At 36.8% G+C, this 16,494-nt stretch overlaps 1 protein-coding gene across 4 annotated transcripts in view; it reads left to right on the top strand.

Annotated features, from left to right (window-relative positions):
• Window positions 1–41: 41 nt before the first annotated feature.
• ZNF567 (zinc finger protein 567) overlaps window positions 42–16,494 on the top strand; it is a 40,557-nt gene continuing 24,104 nt past the window's right edge. For 2 of the 4 annotated variants that reach the window (XM_070451765.1, XM_020871721.2), the window contains exons 1-3: window positions 42–119; window positions 1,324–1,423; window positions 3,240–3,313. In XM_070451765.1, the coding sequence (XP_070307866.1) occupies window positions 3,305–3,313 (9 nt within the window). In that variant the 5' untranslated portion in view covers window positions 42–119; window positions 1,324–1,423; window positions 3,240–3,304. The other 2 variants (XM_020871724.2, XM_020871722.2) reach the window with 2 other exon arrangements.

Below are 16,494 nucleotides of genomic sequence, written 5' to 3' on the forward strand. Positions count from 1 at the left end.
CCCGGATGTCGAGAAGGCGCGCGCCGAGGCCGCGGCGGCGGAGACCGGCCGCTGAGACCCTTGGGAGGCAGTGCTCGCGCGGGAGTGCGCAGGCGCAGACGGCCGGCCCCCTTTCGAAGGTGAGGCTAGTAGGTCCAGCGCTCTCTGGGCGGGTGTGTGATGTTGGGTCCCGGTGGGGGTTGCCTAGGAGGGAGGTGGGAACCTGGGCTGGGAACCCCGAGGAAAGAAGAGGGAACCTGGACTGAGAGAAGACCGGGAAGGAAAGCGAGAATCCGGGCCCTAGAGAAAGCGAGGAGGGAAGCGAGAACCTAGTCAGGAGAAGAAACTGAGAGCAAGTGCTGGGAACGCCGAGGTAGAACAGGGAGCCCGAGGAGGCTGTGGGCTCGGCCTGGCACATACAGGCGTTCTGATTGTGTAGTTTTTTGTGCCCGTTCTTGTGTGTGTGTGTGTGTGTGTGTGGACATGTGTTACTCTGTGCGACGTTATGGAACCTATTGTTTGTGAAAGTCAGAGGGTCTCTATGTGGTCTAATTTTTAAATTAGGTGCGAGTCTGTTTTGAGGCTGTGCAACTTGAGTGGCAGCAGTAAGGGGGTTGTGAGTAAAATTTTGCTGCTTTGTGTAGAAGTATGTAATGGACTGTATGAGTTTATGCACGACATGTGGCTGTGGGGTTGGGATTGTGTAGTGGGTGATACAACAGTGAATATGTCACATTTTAAACTGTGCACACAAGTAAGTGCACAGTTCACGGTGACTGTGAATGTGGCTGGTTCATTGTGTGACTGAGATGGAACACTTGAGAAAGATTCAAGACTAGTAAGTAGTATGTATTATTTAGATTATCAGAATTTTGGCCATTTTATATGCCTGTAAAATTTGACTCTGGTAAACAGAAAAGTAAAAAAAATACATATTTTTAAATTGGAGAGGAGGAGGTAAAATTAAAATAATTTTCAGATGGTACAGTCTTGTATTGGGAAAGTCATTGTATTGACTAATGACCAGTATGTTGACATAAGTAGAACACTGTTGGGAGCACACAAAAAACTTTCTCCGAAAACTGCTGCTCTCAAAGTTTGTATTTGGGTGAATTCCTGGACAATAAAGGTTCAATAATTTCTTCAGTCGTTGCAAAGATGCTGAACATTTAAACCCGAGATCAGCCTCATTTAGCTGAATAGAATGTTCACTGTAGAAATCAGTGCTTCAAACTTGTTTTAAAAGCAAAAACGCTCCTTCCTGCTGGAAGCCTGCTGTGTGAAAGAAAATGTGATCAGTTTCTTCTCTAATTCCTCTATTTGTCCCCTCTTTATTCCGTCTAGGTTGATAGTCTTCAGCTGGAATGGATTGGGAGCTGAAAAAGAGAAATCATAAGTCAAGGACAAAAACAGGCTAACATGACTGGTACCATTATAATATAGTGTAAGTTATATCTTACTTTGTCATGGCCAACTCAATGGACATGAGTTTGAGTGAACTCTGGGAGACAGTGAAGGACAGGGAAGCCTGGTGTGCTGCAGTTCATGGGGTTACAAAGAGTCAGACACAACTCAGTGATTGAGCAACAACAAACACCTTTCCTTCTGAGAGACCCCACTGTTGGGAACTTCCAGATACAGTTCCCTTTTTATGGGCACAACCACTTCTCCATATACCTCTCTTGGCATGTAGTGACCCACGTACTTATAGGTCTTGTTCTCTCCTGTCAGTCCTCTTGGATAGGATCTAAGCCAACCTAGGTATGCTCCATCATCCTTGGATTCCCCATCTGGAACTCAGATGAGAATTAGCCCCCTTAGTCACCACCATTCCACTCCCCCATATCCTGGAAGCATGTACATTTCTCCCCCAAATTCTCTCACTACTTTATAGTAGTATTAGGGTCTAAGGAGCCCCTTGTTTGTTATAAGGGAGGAAGAAGAATCTATTTTTCTTCTCCCTAAAAAACTGTTCTAAAAATAATTTGCTGTCTTAAAGAGACATTTCCTTTTCTTAGCCTCTTCTATCCTCTTGAAGGAGCCTCTTCCTCCTTGGAGTTAAATTAATGGTAGCAAAACTTTACAGTCAGCTGCTTTTTAAGACTTTATTTTAGCATGAGGGACAATTAAAAGCTTGTTTGCTCACCACCTTTGGGACATCTGCTGAGACTGAGGTAGGAAAATTTCTTAGTTACCATCCTGTCAAAAATAATGACAACAGAAAACTCAGAGGTTTACTGGAAAAGACATTAACAAATCAATAGACTGTGTGTGTGTACATATCAGAAAATTATGGGAAGTGGCTATCAAAATACAAGATACAAAGATTGTGTGGTTTGTGAAAAAAAATTTGATGTTCCTGACAGACTCAAAAATTAAAGATTTAAGAACCAGAAGACACACAATAAGTGTCAAAACTGACATTTCATGAAGTTTCTGTAAAATTTCAGTAAAGCTTTTAAACTTTCCAAAGTTGTTAGGAGATAATGAACAAGACAGAAGTGGTTAGAGAAAATAATGGAGCAGGGAGTAGGCCTACCTGATACTAAAATATGTTTTAAAACTGTAATAACTGCAGAATCGTCCTGGCAGTTAAATGAAAAGATCAGTGGAACTAAATATGAAGTCCAGATATACTCAAATATTTAAAGGAAATAAAGTATATGATAAAGAAAAGCTATAAAAATTATTTTAGGTATTTAAAGGATTAATTTCCTTCCTTTAAAAAGATCTAATATCAATCCAGAAAATAGTTATTAGAAAAGTGAAAAAAATTTGAGACCTTTCACAGACAGGAAACTAAAGATGGACTGCAGTAATGTCTGCAGGGGCTGGTGGTAGCTGCAGACTGGGGAGTTGGTGGCCTGACTTGGCCTGGCTTGTCTTTTATTTTTTTTTTTAAAGATGAGGTTTTTTTTAAAAAACTTTAGAAGCTTATCTTCTCTCATAATGAGAAAAATAAGAACTAGAATCACAGTGTATACTTTGGCAAGCATCAAGAACTTTGTATCAGTGGTTCTCAGGGTATGGGGTGACAAGTATTTTCATGTATTGTTGGTCATGATGTGGATTGAGCCTTAATGGAGAAGAGCTTGGAAGTAGTTAGTAGGCAGCTTAGGAGAGAAAAGTGGTGTGGACTGAGTGGACAGGCACCAAAGCAAAGGAAATAGAGTCGATTTTAATTGAGTTGTAAGTCATGAGAGCTGAAAGACGTATGTGGTGTCATGTGGCTTCTTTTCATATTGGTTTTGCCTTCTTAGAAACCACCCCTTTTCTAAAGAAGAGCCCAAAGGAAGACTGGTCATCTCTTGTAAATCTCAAAACCATGGCTCAGGTGAGATGATGGTTCTTTTCTCTTTTCTGAAATAGTTTTGTTTGTTTGTTTAAAGACTATTTGAGCATTTGCTTTTCTTGTACTAAAAGCCCCTGTTTGCCTTCCCCTTCAGGAAACCAGTACCCACTTGTTCTATTGGTCAGATAAGCTTTTACCTTCCACAAGTGCTCCTTCTAATTTTAACCAGTGTTCACATATTAATGGGTGTAATCATTCAACATCTTTTCTCAGTCTTCTGAGAACAGTGCTAGAACAAAAATGCATTTCCTCAGATTAAATGAGAATATAGTACTGCATGGAAGAGGTCATGGCAACCCACTCCAGTATTCTTGCCTGGAGGATCCCCATGGACAGAGGAGCCTGGCATTTTACAGTCCATAGGGTCTCAAAGAGTAGGACATGACTGGGCAACTAAGCACAGCACAGCACATAATGCAGCATGCACCTGTCTTGCAAAGAAAAGAACAGTCAAGATGAAGATAGAATTGACAGATTGCTATTAGTTAAGTGTCAAGAAGTCCTGTCTTGAGGTTTTGAGACAAGAGCTGTGCTTGGCAGATTGTACAAAAACCAAGAATACTGTATTTCTCCCCTCTGATCCTTCAAGAGATCCTTGAATTTAAACTGTTAATGTGTATTTTAATATCTTCCTCTCCCATAATGGATTGTCTTAAATATTCTTCTAATGTGCTTTGGGTTTAATACTAGGCAAACTGTAAGATAAGAGTTAACTGTTCAATGTTATTGGCACAGAGTTTCTGTTTGGGCTTCCGTGGTGGCTCCTGCCTGCAATGCAGGAGACCTGGGTTCAATCCCTGGGTTTGGAAGATCCCCTGGAGAAGGGAATGGCTACCCACTCCAGTAGATGCTGGTGATGGTTACATAACATTGTGAATGTACTTAATGGCAATGAATTATATACTGAAAAATGGTTAAAATGATAAAATTTTATGTCACTTATATTTTAACACACACACACAGTTAAACAGAAAAGTATAAGAAACATGAATATCCATAAATGAGCATTGGGGCAAACACTTGGAGGATTGGAAAAGGAGCACAGGTATTAAACCATCACCAGTATCTATTTCCAGAGCTTTTTCACATTCCAAACAGAAAGGAAGGGAAAGTCGCTCAGTCGTGACTCAAAGAGTCAGACTCTTTGTGACCCCATGGACTGTAATCCATGGAATTCTCCAGACCACATTACTGGAGTGGGTAACCATAATGTTTTGTTGTTTCAGTGTACCAGTCTTGCAGATGTTTATTGTATTAATACTGAGGTGTTTTTTATGTTGTTGTAAATGCAATTCATTTTTATTTCAAATTCCCATTGTTTATTGCTAAAATGCAGTTGATTAGTATATGAAAATGCAATTTGATTTTTGTTTATTAACCTACCTTCTCTCAAAAATTATTCTAGTAATTTTTTGATAGATTCTTTAGGATTTTATACACACATAATCATGTCAGATGCATAATATTACTGTTGTCCATCTTGCTTTCCAATCCATATTCCTTTTATTTCTGTCTGGCTTTACTACATTGTCTAGAACTTTCAGTGCAGTGTTGATATAAGTAATGAGAACAGATATTTTTGCCTTATTTGTGACTAAGGGGAAAGGCATGTAGTCTTTGACTAAGTGTAACATTGGTGATTAGTTTTACATAAATACTCTTTATCAGATTTATGAGGTTGAAGAAATTCTAGTTTAATGATCATTTTTATTACAAATGAATGTTGAATTTTGTCAAAAGTTTTTATGCTTCTGTTGTATTTTCTGTATTATATGGTTTTCCCCCTTTTTAAATTAACATGATGAATTATATTGATTGATTTTGAAGTGCTAAACCAGCTTATACCTAGAATAAACCCCACTTGGTCTTGATAGATTCATATATTCATTTTTCACATATTGCTTAGTGAATTTACTAACACACTGTTAAGGATTGTTTTGTCTGTGGTTCATAAATAATTTGGTCTATAGTTTTTCTTATAATGTTGTTGTCTAGTTTTGGTATGAAGGTAATAATAACTTACAGAATGAGTTGAGATGTATTCTCTCCTTTTATTTTCTGAAAGAATTTGTATAGAATTGTTATTATTTCTTCCTTAACTGTTTGTTAGAATGCACCAGTGAAGCCATCTGAGCCTCAAGATTTGTTTGTGGGAAGATTTTTTTACTAGCAGTTCAATTTCCTTAATAGAATTGTGGCTATTAATGCTATTCAGGCTTCCCTTGTGGCTCAGACAGTAAAGAAGCTGCCAGCAATGCAGAAGACCTGAGTTCAGTCCCTGGGTTGGGAAGATCCACTAGAGAAGGGAGTGGCAACTCTCATTTCAGTATTCTTGGCTGGCGAATTCCATGGACAGAGGAGCCTGGCATACTATAGTCCTTGGTGTTGCAAAGAGTTGGACACGACCGAACGACTAACACTTTTACTTTCATGCTGTCAATTTTTTTCTCTTCAGTGAGCTTTTCTTTTTTTTTTTCAGTGAGCTTTTATAATTTATGTCTTTTAAGCAATTTGTCCATTTCATCCAAGTTATAGAATTTATTGACACAAAGTTGTTCAAAAATCTACTCTTTTTATCCTTTTGATGTTTGTGTAATCTGTAATGGTGCCTTTCTTTCATTCTGTTGTTGATTATTTGTTGATTATTTGACTTTTAGTTTTTTGCTTGATCAGTTGACTAGAGGTTTATCAATTTTGCTGATTTTTTTCAAAGTAGCAACCTTTGGTTTCATTGATTTTCTGTTTTTCTGTTTCCTGTTTCTTCATTTCTGCTCTTACACTTTGTATTTCCTTTCCTTTTCATTACTTTGGATTTAATTACCTCTTGTTTTGTACATGGAAGGTTATATCATTGATATTGAACTTTTTTTCCCCTGTAGGACATTTAATGCTGTAAATTTTCCTCTAACAAATTTAGACATGTTGTATTTTCATTTTTATTTGTTTGAAAATATTTTCTAATTTATCTCATGTTTTCCTTTTTGAGCCATTTGTTTAGAGGAAGTGTGTTTAATTTTCAAATATTTGGGGATTTTCCAAATAGCTTTCTCTTATTGATTTCCAATTTAATTTTGTTACAATCAGGAAACATGCTGTATATGATTTCATTCTTAAATTTATAGACTTCTTTTGTACCATAGATTATAGTACCATATGATGAATGTTCTGTATGTACTTGTAGAGGATGTATATTCTAGTGTTGTTGGATGGTGTATTCTGTAAATAATCAAGTTAAATTGCTTGATTATGATGGTAAAGTCTTCTATATCCTTATTGATTTTCAGTCTGTTATACCGATGACAGAAAAGGAAGTCAAAATCTTAAGTTACAAGTGTGGCTGTGAAAGTGAAAGTCGCGAGGTCATGTCCAACTCTTTGTGACCCCATGGACTGTAGCCCTCCAGGCTCCTCTATGGAATTCTCCAGGCCAGAATACTGGAGTGGTTAGCCGCTCCCTACTCCAGGGGATCTTCCCACCAGAGATAGAACCTGGGTCTCCCGCATTGCAGGTAGATTCTTTACCATCTGAGCCACCAGGGAATCCCAAAACTATTAATGGAAAGGCTGACTGAGCTTTTTTAAATGGATGGAATAGGATGACACTGCTGATCACTCTTGGCATCACTGAAGCAGGACAACCAGACATCATGTGCTCCTGACAGGACAGTGGTGGTGGTTTAGTGGCTAAGTCATATCCGACTCTTGTGACCCCATGGACTGTAGCCTGCTGGGCTCCTTTGCCCATGGCATTCTCCAGGCAAGAATACTGTAGTGGGTTGTCATTTCCTTCTTCAGGGGATCTTCCTGACTCAGGAATTGAACCCAGGTCTCCTGCATTGCAGGGAGATTCTTTACCGACAGAGCTACATGTAGAATTCATGTGGCTATAATTGTGTCTATTTTAACTTTTGCTTCTATCAGTTTTTACTTAATATATTTTGAAGTTCTGTTTTTAGATGAATGTATATTTAGGACTGTTCTGTCTTTTTTTGAATTGATCTCCTCTGTCATTATAAAATGCCTTACTTGGAACTTCCCTGGTGACCTAGTGACTAAGACTCTGTGCTTCCTCTGTAGGGGGCATGGGTTCAGTCCCTGGTTGGGGAACTAAGATCTCATATGCCACAAAATGCAGCCAGAAAATAAATAAATAAGTTAAAGTGGCTTTCTTAATCCCTGATAATATTCTTTGTTCTAAAATCTATTCTGTTTAATATTGTTATAGCCGTTCTGGCGTTCTTATGATTAGTATTTATTTTTAAATTTAATTTTTTGGGAATATCCTAAATGCTTTTTAACCTAGAGCATCTCCCACCTTTTCTTTATTTTTTTCAGCTGATTTACAGTATTACATACGTTTCAGGTGTAAAACATAGTTATTCAGTTTTTAAAGGTTTTTAAAACTCCATTTATAGTTATTACAAGTATTGGCTGTATTCCATGTGCTATGCAGTATATCCTGGTGGCTTATTTATTTTATGCCTAGTAGTTTATACCTCTTAATCTCCTACCCCTATCTTACTCCTCCCTCCTTCCCTTTCACCACTGGTATCCACTAGTTATCTCTGTCTGTAAGTCTTGTTTCTGTTTTGTTATATATATCTGTTTTATTTTTTAAATTCCACACATTCATGATGACATACAGTATTTGTATTTCTCTGACTTGCTTCACTAAATAAAATACTCTCCAAATCTATCCATGTTGTTGCAGATGGCAAAATTTCATTCTTTTTTTAATGGCTGAATAATAATACTCCTGTGTGTTATGGGGGGCTGTGTCTTCTTTATTCATTCACTTGTTGATGGGCACCTAGCTGGGTAATATTCCTCTGTGTGTGTGTGTGTGGCTATTCCCTATGTCTTCTTTATCCATTCACCTGTTGATGGGCACCTAGGTGGCTTTCACATCTTGGCTATTATAAATAATGCTCTGAACATTGGGGTGATGCATGTGTCTTTCTGAATAAGTGTTTTTACATTTTACCCAGGAGTGAAATTGCTGGGCCATGTGACAGTTCTAGTTTTAGTTTTTTGAGAACTTCCAACTGTTTTTCACAGTGGCTGCACCAGTTTACATTCCCACCAGCAGAGTATAAAGGTTCCCTTTTCTCCACATCCTTGCCAGTGTTTGTTAGTCTGTGGTCTTTCTGTTGATAGCCATTCTGACAGGTGTGAGATGGTATCTCGTTATGGTTTTGATTTGCATTTCTCCCATGTTAGTGAAGTTGAGTACCTTCATATGCCTGTTGGCCATCTCTGTGTTTTTTTTGGAAAAATGCCCCCCTACAACCAGGTACTCTACTGCCACAGTTGGCCTTTATTAGGATATTATTAATCATACCTGCTTTTGTCACTGTAAATTAGTTTTGCCTCCTCTAGACTTTCATATAAATGGCACATGTGGAATATGTGCTTTTTAGGGGATTAGCCTATTTAACTCAATGTAATTTTCTCTTGAAATTCATGTTGTGTGCATCAGAACATTCCTTATATTGCTGACTACTCTTGTTCCATTATATGAATATACCACAATTTTTTAGTTATAACCTCACTTTTTGATAGACTTTTTTTTTTTTTTTACTTTTTGACTGTTATAGTATTATTATGCTCATATGTGGATTATATTTTCATTTCTTTTGAATAAAACCTGCCTAGGTTTGAAATCAGTAAATTGTGTGAAAAATATATGTTTAAATTTATTTTTAAAAAATTTATTTAAAAAACCTGCCAAACTGTTAAGCAAAGTGATTGTGTCATTTTACTTTCCCACTACCAATGTATGATAGTTATTATATTATAACTGCATATCTTCACCAATACTTGGTATGGTCACTCTTTAATTTTAGTTAATTCTAGCAGGTGTGTATTGGCATTTCATTCTGTTGAAATTTTTTGTTTCCCTAACAATTAAAATTGGTGGGTGTTTTTTATTTTGCATATTTGTCATGGATATATAGCTACTGGATTTGTTTAGATCTTTTGCCAGTTAATTTGGTTGTCTTCTTATTCCTGTACTATGAGAGTTCTTTATACGTTCTCAATACAAGTCTTTTGTAAGATAGAAATACTGGGAATATCTTTCCCAGTCTATGACTTGATTTTTAATTTTCTTAGTGGTGTCTTTCAGAGCTGAAGTTTTTAATTTTGACAAAATCCAGTTTACCAGGTTTTAAATTTTTATGATTGGTGCTTTTTGTGCACTACCTCAGAAGGCTTTGCATACGCCATATTATGCATATTTTATTCTTTACTATGTAAGTATTATGGTTTTAGATTTTCATTTTAAAGGAGTGATCCATGTCAATTTCATTCTGTAAGGTAAAAGTTAAAGTTCCCTTTTTCTGTTTTCAATGGATATCCAGTTTTTCCAGAGTCTTTTGTGAAAAGAGATCCTTTTTCTACTGAATTCTGTTGGAGCCTTTGTTGACAATCAGTTGATCATGTGTGTAGGTGTTTTTTTATAGTCTGTTTAATTGATTTGTGTGTTTATACTTTCACCAAGATAACAGTTTTAGTTAGGGTATTAAGTCCTGATATCAGGTAATGTGAACCTACCAAATTGTTTTAGGTATAATAGGTATTTTACATTTTCCTATAAATTTTCAAATCAACCCATTAGTCTCTATAAAACAACCCAATGGTTTGTGATTAGGTTTTCAAAGATTTATAAGTTGGTTGAAGATAATTGTTAGGTTAACAGTAGTAAGTCTTCTGAACCATGGACCTAATGTATTTCCATGTTTGCTTAGGTCTTTTAAATTTTCTCTCATCAGTGTTTTGTAGTTTCCAGTGCACAGGTCTTGCAAATGTTTTCTTAATTTTATTTTTTAACTTCATTCTCAATTGTTTGTTGTTAGTATATAAAATAGAATTGATTTTTTAAAATATATTTTGAGATAAATATGCTGTGACTGTGGTAAATTCACTTTTCCTGTACTTTACATATCTGGTTATGTCTGTGAATACAGTTTGCCTTCTTCCTTTCCAGTCTGTTTGCCTTGTATTTTTCATTCTTTATGCATTGTCTGCAGTGTTCAATAGAACTAGAGAGAGCAGCTATCCTTGTCTTGCTCCTGATCTTAGGGGGAAAACAACCTTTAACCAATAAGTATGATATTATGTATAAATCTTTTGTAGTTGCATTTCATTAAGTTGAAGAGTTTATTTCTAATGTTGAGAGATTTTAATACAAATATCAGTTCAGTTCAGTTCAGTTCAGTTGCTCAGTCGTGTCTGACTCTTTGCGACCCCATGAGTCACAGCATGCCAGGCCTCCCTGTTCATCACCAACTCCCGGAGTTTACTCAAACTCGTGCCCATCGAGTCGGTGATGCCATCCAGCCATCTCATCCTCTGTTGTCCCCTTCTCCTCCTGCCCCCAATCCCTCCCAGCATCAGGGTCTTTTCCAATGAGTCAACTCTTCCCATCAGGTGGCCAAAGTATTGGAGTTTTAGCTTCAGCATAAGTCCTTCCAATGAACACCCAGGACTGATCTCCTTTAGGATGGACTGGTTGGATCTCCTTGCAGTCCAAGGGACTCTCAAGAGTCTTTGCCTTTTTTTTCATTTGAAATGACCATAGGCTTTTCCTACTATATTATGATTTAATGAGGATTATATTATTGATTATCAGGTATTATACCAACCTTGAATTCCAGAGATAAGCACCACTTGTTCATGTGTTATGCTTTTTATATTGTCCCTTTGTATAATTCACTCTTATTTTTTGGTTTTTAATTGGTATTCATCAAGGCTATTGGTCTGTAATTATGCCTTTTTCTGGTTTTGGTAACTGTATAAGATTTACCTCATAAAAGGATTAGGAAAGTATTCCTTGGTCCTTTATTTTTAAGAAAGAGTGAGTGTAGTGTTATCATTAACTCTTAAATGTTTCACAGGACTTATCTTGAAGTCTTCTGAACCTGGAAAAATCTTCGTGGGAACTTCTTGAATTGCAAACTCAATATCTTTAATAGTTAAGGGTTTTCAGATTTTTCCCTTTGGTATCATGTTTTTAAGTGAAAATATTTGTCCATTTCATCTAAACTGTCTAATTTATTGCCTTTAATTTATTTATGCTATAATCTCTTTGTTCTATTTAATATCTGCAGGAACTGATAGTGGCCATATGTAGCATCCCTCTTTACTTCTTAAATGTCTAACTAGTGTTTTACCTTTTTTTGTGAGGGGTGGGGGGCTATGCTTGGTACTGTTGCAGGTCTTTATTGCTGCGTGAGGGCTTCTCTATGAATAGTTGTGACACACCAACTTAGTTGCCCCGTGGCATGCAGGATCTTAGTTCCTTGACTGGGAATGGAACCCACGTTCCCTGCATTGGAAGGTGGATTCTTAACCACTGGACCACCGGGGAAGTCCCTAGAGGTTTTACATTTTAATGATACTTTCAAGTATCTGGCTTTTAGTTTCATTGATTTTTTTTTCCCCCCTGATGTTTATTTATTTCTTATTTTACTGATTTTTCCTTTTTTCCAAACGATTTCCTTTACTTGCTTTGAGTTTAGCATATTCTTTTTTAAAGCTAAAGATGAAAGTTTAAATTATTGATATTAAATCTTTCTTGTTTCCTAATATAAGCAAGCATTTAAACTTATAAGTTTTTCTCTTAACCTATTCTTCAAAATTGTATTTAGCCTAATATATTTTATGAAAGTTTTCTTTTTTCTTTTTCTTTGATCCTAAATTGATTACTTGGAAGTGTATTGTTTAATTTCCAAACATTTGGGGCTTGTCTAGATATGTTATGTTTATTGATATCTAATTTAGTTCATGTGTGGTCAGAAAACATAACTTCATGTGATTTTTCTTTAATCTGTTGAGATTTACTTATGATCTATCTTGGTGCATAGTCCATTTACTCTTGAAAAAAAAATGTACAAAATATTGAAAGTGGTGGTTTATAAATATCAAATGAGTTGTTGTTGTTGTTCAGTCGCTAAATCTGTCTGACTTTTTATGACCCCATGAACTACAGCACCCCAGGCTTCCCGGTCCGTCACTGTCTCGCCAAGTTTGCTCAAACTCATGTCCATTAAGTCAGTGATGCCATCCAACCATCTCATCCTCTGTCACCCCCCCTTCTCTTGCCCTCAATCTTTACCAGCATCAGGTGTCAGTATTCTTTAGAGATTCTGAATGGCTACAGATTTTTCCCCCGTTGGTCTAGTTCTCTCAGTTAGTGATCAAAACTAACATTCAGTTCAGTTCAGTCGCTCAGTCGTGTCCGACTTTTTGCAACCCATGAATCGCAGCACACCGGGCCTCCCTGTCCATCACCAACTCCCAGAGTTTACTCAAACTCATGTCCATCGAGTCAGTGATGCCATCCAGCTATCTTATCCTCTGTTGTCCCCTTCTCCTCCTGCCCCCAATCCCTCCCAGCATCAGGGTCTTTTCCAGCGAGTCAACTCTTCGCATGAGGTGGCCAGAGTACTGGAGTTTCAGCTTCAGCATCAGTCCTTCCAATGAACACCCAGGACTGCTCTCCCATAGGATGGACTGGTTGGATCTCCTTGCAGTCCAAGGGACTCTCAAGAGTCTTCTCCAACACCACAGTTTAAAAGCATCAGTTCTTTGGCGCTCAGCTTTCTTCACAGTCCAACTCTCACATCCACACATGACCACTGAAAAACCATAGCCTTGACTAGACAGATCTTTGTTGAAAAAGGAATGTCTCTGCTTTTTAATATGCTATCTAGGTTGGTCATAACTTTCCTTCCAAGGAGTAAGGGTCTTTTAATTTCATGGCTGCAATCACCATCTGCAGTGATTTTGGAACCCCAAAAAAGTCTGACACTATTTCCACTGTCTCCCCATCTATTTCCCATGAAGTGATGGGACCAGATGCCATGATCTTAATTTTCTGAATGTTGAGCTTTAAGCCAACTTTTTCACTCTCCTCTTTCACCTTCATCCAGAGGCTCTTTAGTTCCTCTTCACTTTCTGCCATAAGGGTGGTGTTGTCTGCATATCTGAGGTTATTGATATTTCTCCTGGCAATCTTTATTCCAGTTTGTGCTTCCTCCAGCCCAGCAGTTCTCATGATGTACTCTGCATATAAGTTAAATAAGCAGGGTGACAATATACAGCCTTGATGTACTCCTTTTCCTATTTGGAACCAGTCTGTTGTTCCATGTCCAGTTTAACTGTTGCTTCCTGACCTGCATATAGGTTTCTCAAGAGGCAGGTCAGGTGGTCTGGTATTCCTGTCTCTTTCAGAATTTTCCACAGTTTATTGTGATCCACACAGTCAAAGACTTTGGCATAGTCAATAAAGCAGAAATAGATGTTTTCTGGAACTCTCTTGTTTTTTTAATGATCCAGCAGATGTTGGCAATTTGATCTCTGGTTCCTCTGCCTTTTCTAAAACCAGCTTAAACATCTGTAAGTTCACGGTTCACGTATTGCTGAAGCCTGGCTTGGAGAATTTTGAGCATTACTTTATTGGCGTGTGAGATGAGTGCAGTTGTGCGGTAGTTTGAGCATTCTTTGGCATTGCCTTTCTTTGGTATTGGAATGAAAACATTAACATCAATTTTGGACTTTTCTGAAATCTCACTTTTGTCAATTTTTGCCTCATGTGTTTTGAAATTGTTATTTAAGTACATATACAGTTGTAATTGTTACATCTTCCTGATGTATTTACTCTCTTATCGTCAGGAAATGTTCTTCTTTGTCTGTTGTGGTAATACTCCTCAACTCAGCTTGAAATCTGTTCTGTCTCCTTTTACTATAGCCACATCAGCTTTCCCATGTTTAATGTTTTTATGTCCCTCTCCATCCTTTTATTTGAAACGTGTATTTGTATTTGTGGTATTTAAAATACGTCTCTTGATGACAGAATATATTTTGAAAGTGAAATCACTCAGTTATGCCTGACTGCAACACCATGGACTGCAGCCTACCAGGATTCTCCATCCATAGGATGGATTTTCCAGGCAAGATTACTGGAGTGGGTTGCCATTTCCTTCTCCAGGGGATCCTTCCAACTCAGGGATCAAACCCAGGTCTCCCGCATTGTAGGCAGACGCTTTACTGTCTGAGCCACCAGGGAATATATTTTGAGTCCTGCTTTTTTATACATTTTTGATAATCTGAGTCTTTGGACTTCCCTAGCAGTCCAGTGGTTAAGACTCCATGCTTCCAATGCAGGGGGCAGGCGTTCAATCCCTGGTTAGGGAACTAAGATCCCACAAGCCACGTGGCACAGCCAACATCATCATCATCATCATCATCATCATCATCTTGATATTTTTGTTAGAGTGTTTAGTCCTACAGTTGAAGTCAGGGCTGCTGTTTTGCTCTTTGTTTTCAGATTACCTGACCTGTTTTATTTTAAATCCTTTAAGTATACTTTATATTTTAGTGCAGTTTTACATTCAGAGAAAAATTAAGTATAAAGTACAGTGAGTTTCCATTTATTCCCTATCCTGATGAATACATAGGCTTCCCTAATATTAGTATCTTGTACCAGAGTGGTATGTTGTTAAAATCAGTGAGCCTACACTGATACATCATTGTCATCCAAAGTTCATAGTTTATATTAGGGTTCATTCTTGGTGCTGTTTATTCTATAGATTTTGACAAATATATAGTGATATATATCTGCCATTATAATATTATACAGACTAATTTCACTGCTCTAAAAATCCTCTATGCTCTGCCTACTCATCCCTCCCCTCTCCTCTATAATTTGTAATAGTGGCAACCATTGATCTTTTTATCTTTTCTGTAGTTTTGACTTTTCCAGAATGTCACGTAGTCAAAATCTTATATTCTGTAGCCTTTTCAGATTGGGCTTCTTAACGCATTTAAGATTCCTCCTAACCTGTTTTTATGCAGGTTTTTAATCTGTTTTTAATCTGTTCTACATTCTGTTTTACTTTGTGTCAGTCAATACTGACACAGTACAGTTTTACTAGTGATGAGTTCTTTCAGAGTTTATCTGCTCATATAGCTTTCTATCGCCTTTGTTTTTAATAGGTAATGTTGCTGAGTACAGAATTCTTGGTTGATGTTCTCTTAGACTTTTAGCAGTTTGATTAGGATTTTCTGAGTGTAGTTTTCTTTCATTTTTGTTCTTTTGGGGTTCATTAAGCTTTTTTAATGTGTAAGTCAAGTTTTTGCTTATTTTGAATATGTTATGCCATTATTTCCTTAAAATTTTTTCAGACCTTTTTTTTTCTCTTTCTCTGGGACTCCAATTATATCTGTCTTGCATTACTTTGAAAATTGACCCAAAAATCTCTGTGAATCTGTTATTCATTTTTTTCTGTTTTATTTCCTTTCTATTCAGATTGCTTAATTTATGTTGATCAATGTAGTCATGCTTTATTTTATTATGCTTTTGTAAATTTCACTTTGCAGATATTTCATTTTTACAAATTGAAGGTTTTTAGCAATCCTGAGTTGAGCAAGTCTGTAGGTGCCATTTTTCCAACAGTATTTAGTATTTGCTCATGTCTGTCAAGATGGCTATTCCTGAAATATTTCACCTTATCATTATTATTGTATTTGTTATCATCTGTAGTCAGTGATCTTTGTATGTTACTATTACAAAAAAATTACAACTCACAGAAAGCTCTAGTGATGATCAACACATTTTATCTAAGTATTTTTTAATTCAGGCAGGCATATACATTGTTTTTTAGACATAATACCATTGCACACTTAGTAGACTACAATATAATGTACATGTAACTTTTATATGCAATGCATAATCAGAATTTTTGTGACTGGCTTTATTGCAATAATTATTGCAGTGGTCTAGAACTGGAACTGCAATGTCTCCAAGGTATGTCTGCATTTACAAGGTTATTGTTTGTTCCTTTTCCTATGCTATTGAGCCTATATAGTGAAATTTTCATTTCATTTATTGTACTTGGTAGGTCTAGAATTTTCAGTTCATGTTTTTTTATCAGTTTATGTTTCAAGATTCCATGCCAGATTTTTCATTACTTCTTTGGACACATTTAGAACAGCTATTTTGAAGCCTTTTTTTTTCTTTTTTAATCCAAGATCTGGGCCCACTAGGAATTAGTTTCCATGAACTATCTTTTTCTGAATATGGGTTATATTCCCCCTCTTATTTTTCTGTTTTATTTACATATCTGATAATTTTTGCTAGAAACCAGGATCTCTTGAATA

Source organism: Odocoileus virginianus, chromosome 20 (genome assembly GCF_023699985.2).
Source record: "Odocoileus virginianus isolate 20LAN1187 ecotype Illinois chromosome 20, Ovbor_1.2, whole genome shotgun sequence".
Classification (NCBI taxonomy): domain Eukaryota; kingdom Metazoa; phylum Chordata; class Mammalia; order Artiodactyla; family Cervidae; genus Odocoileus; species Odocoileus virginianus.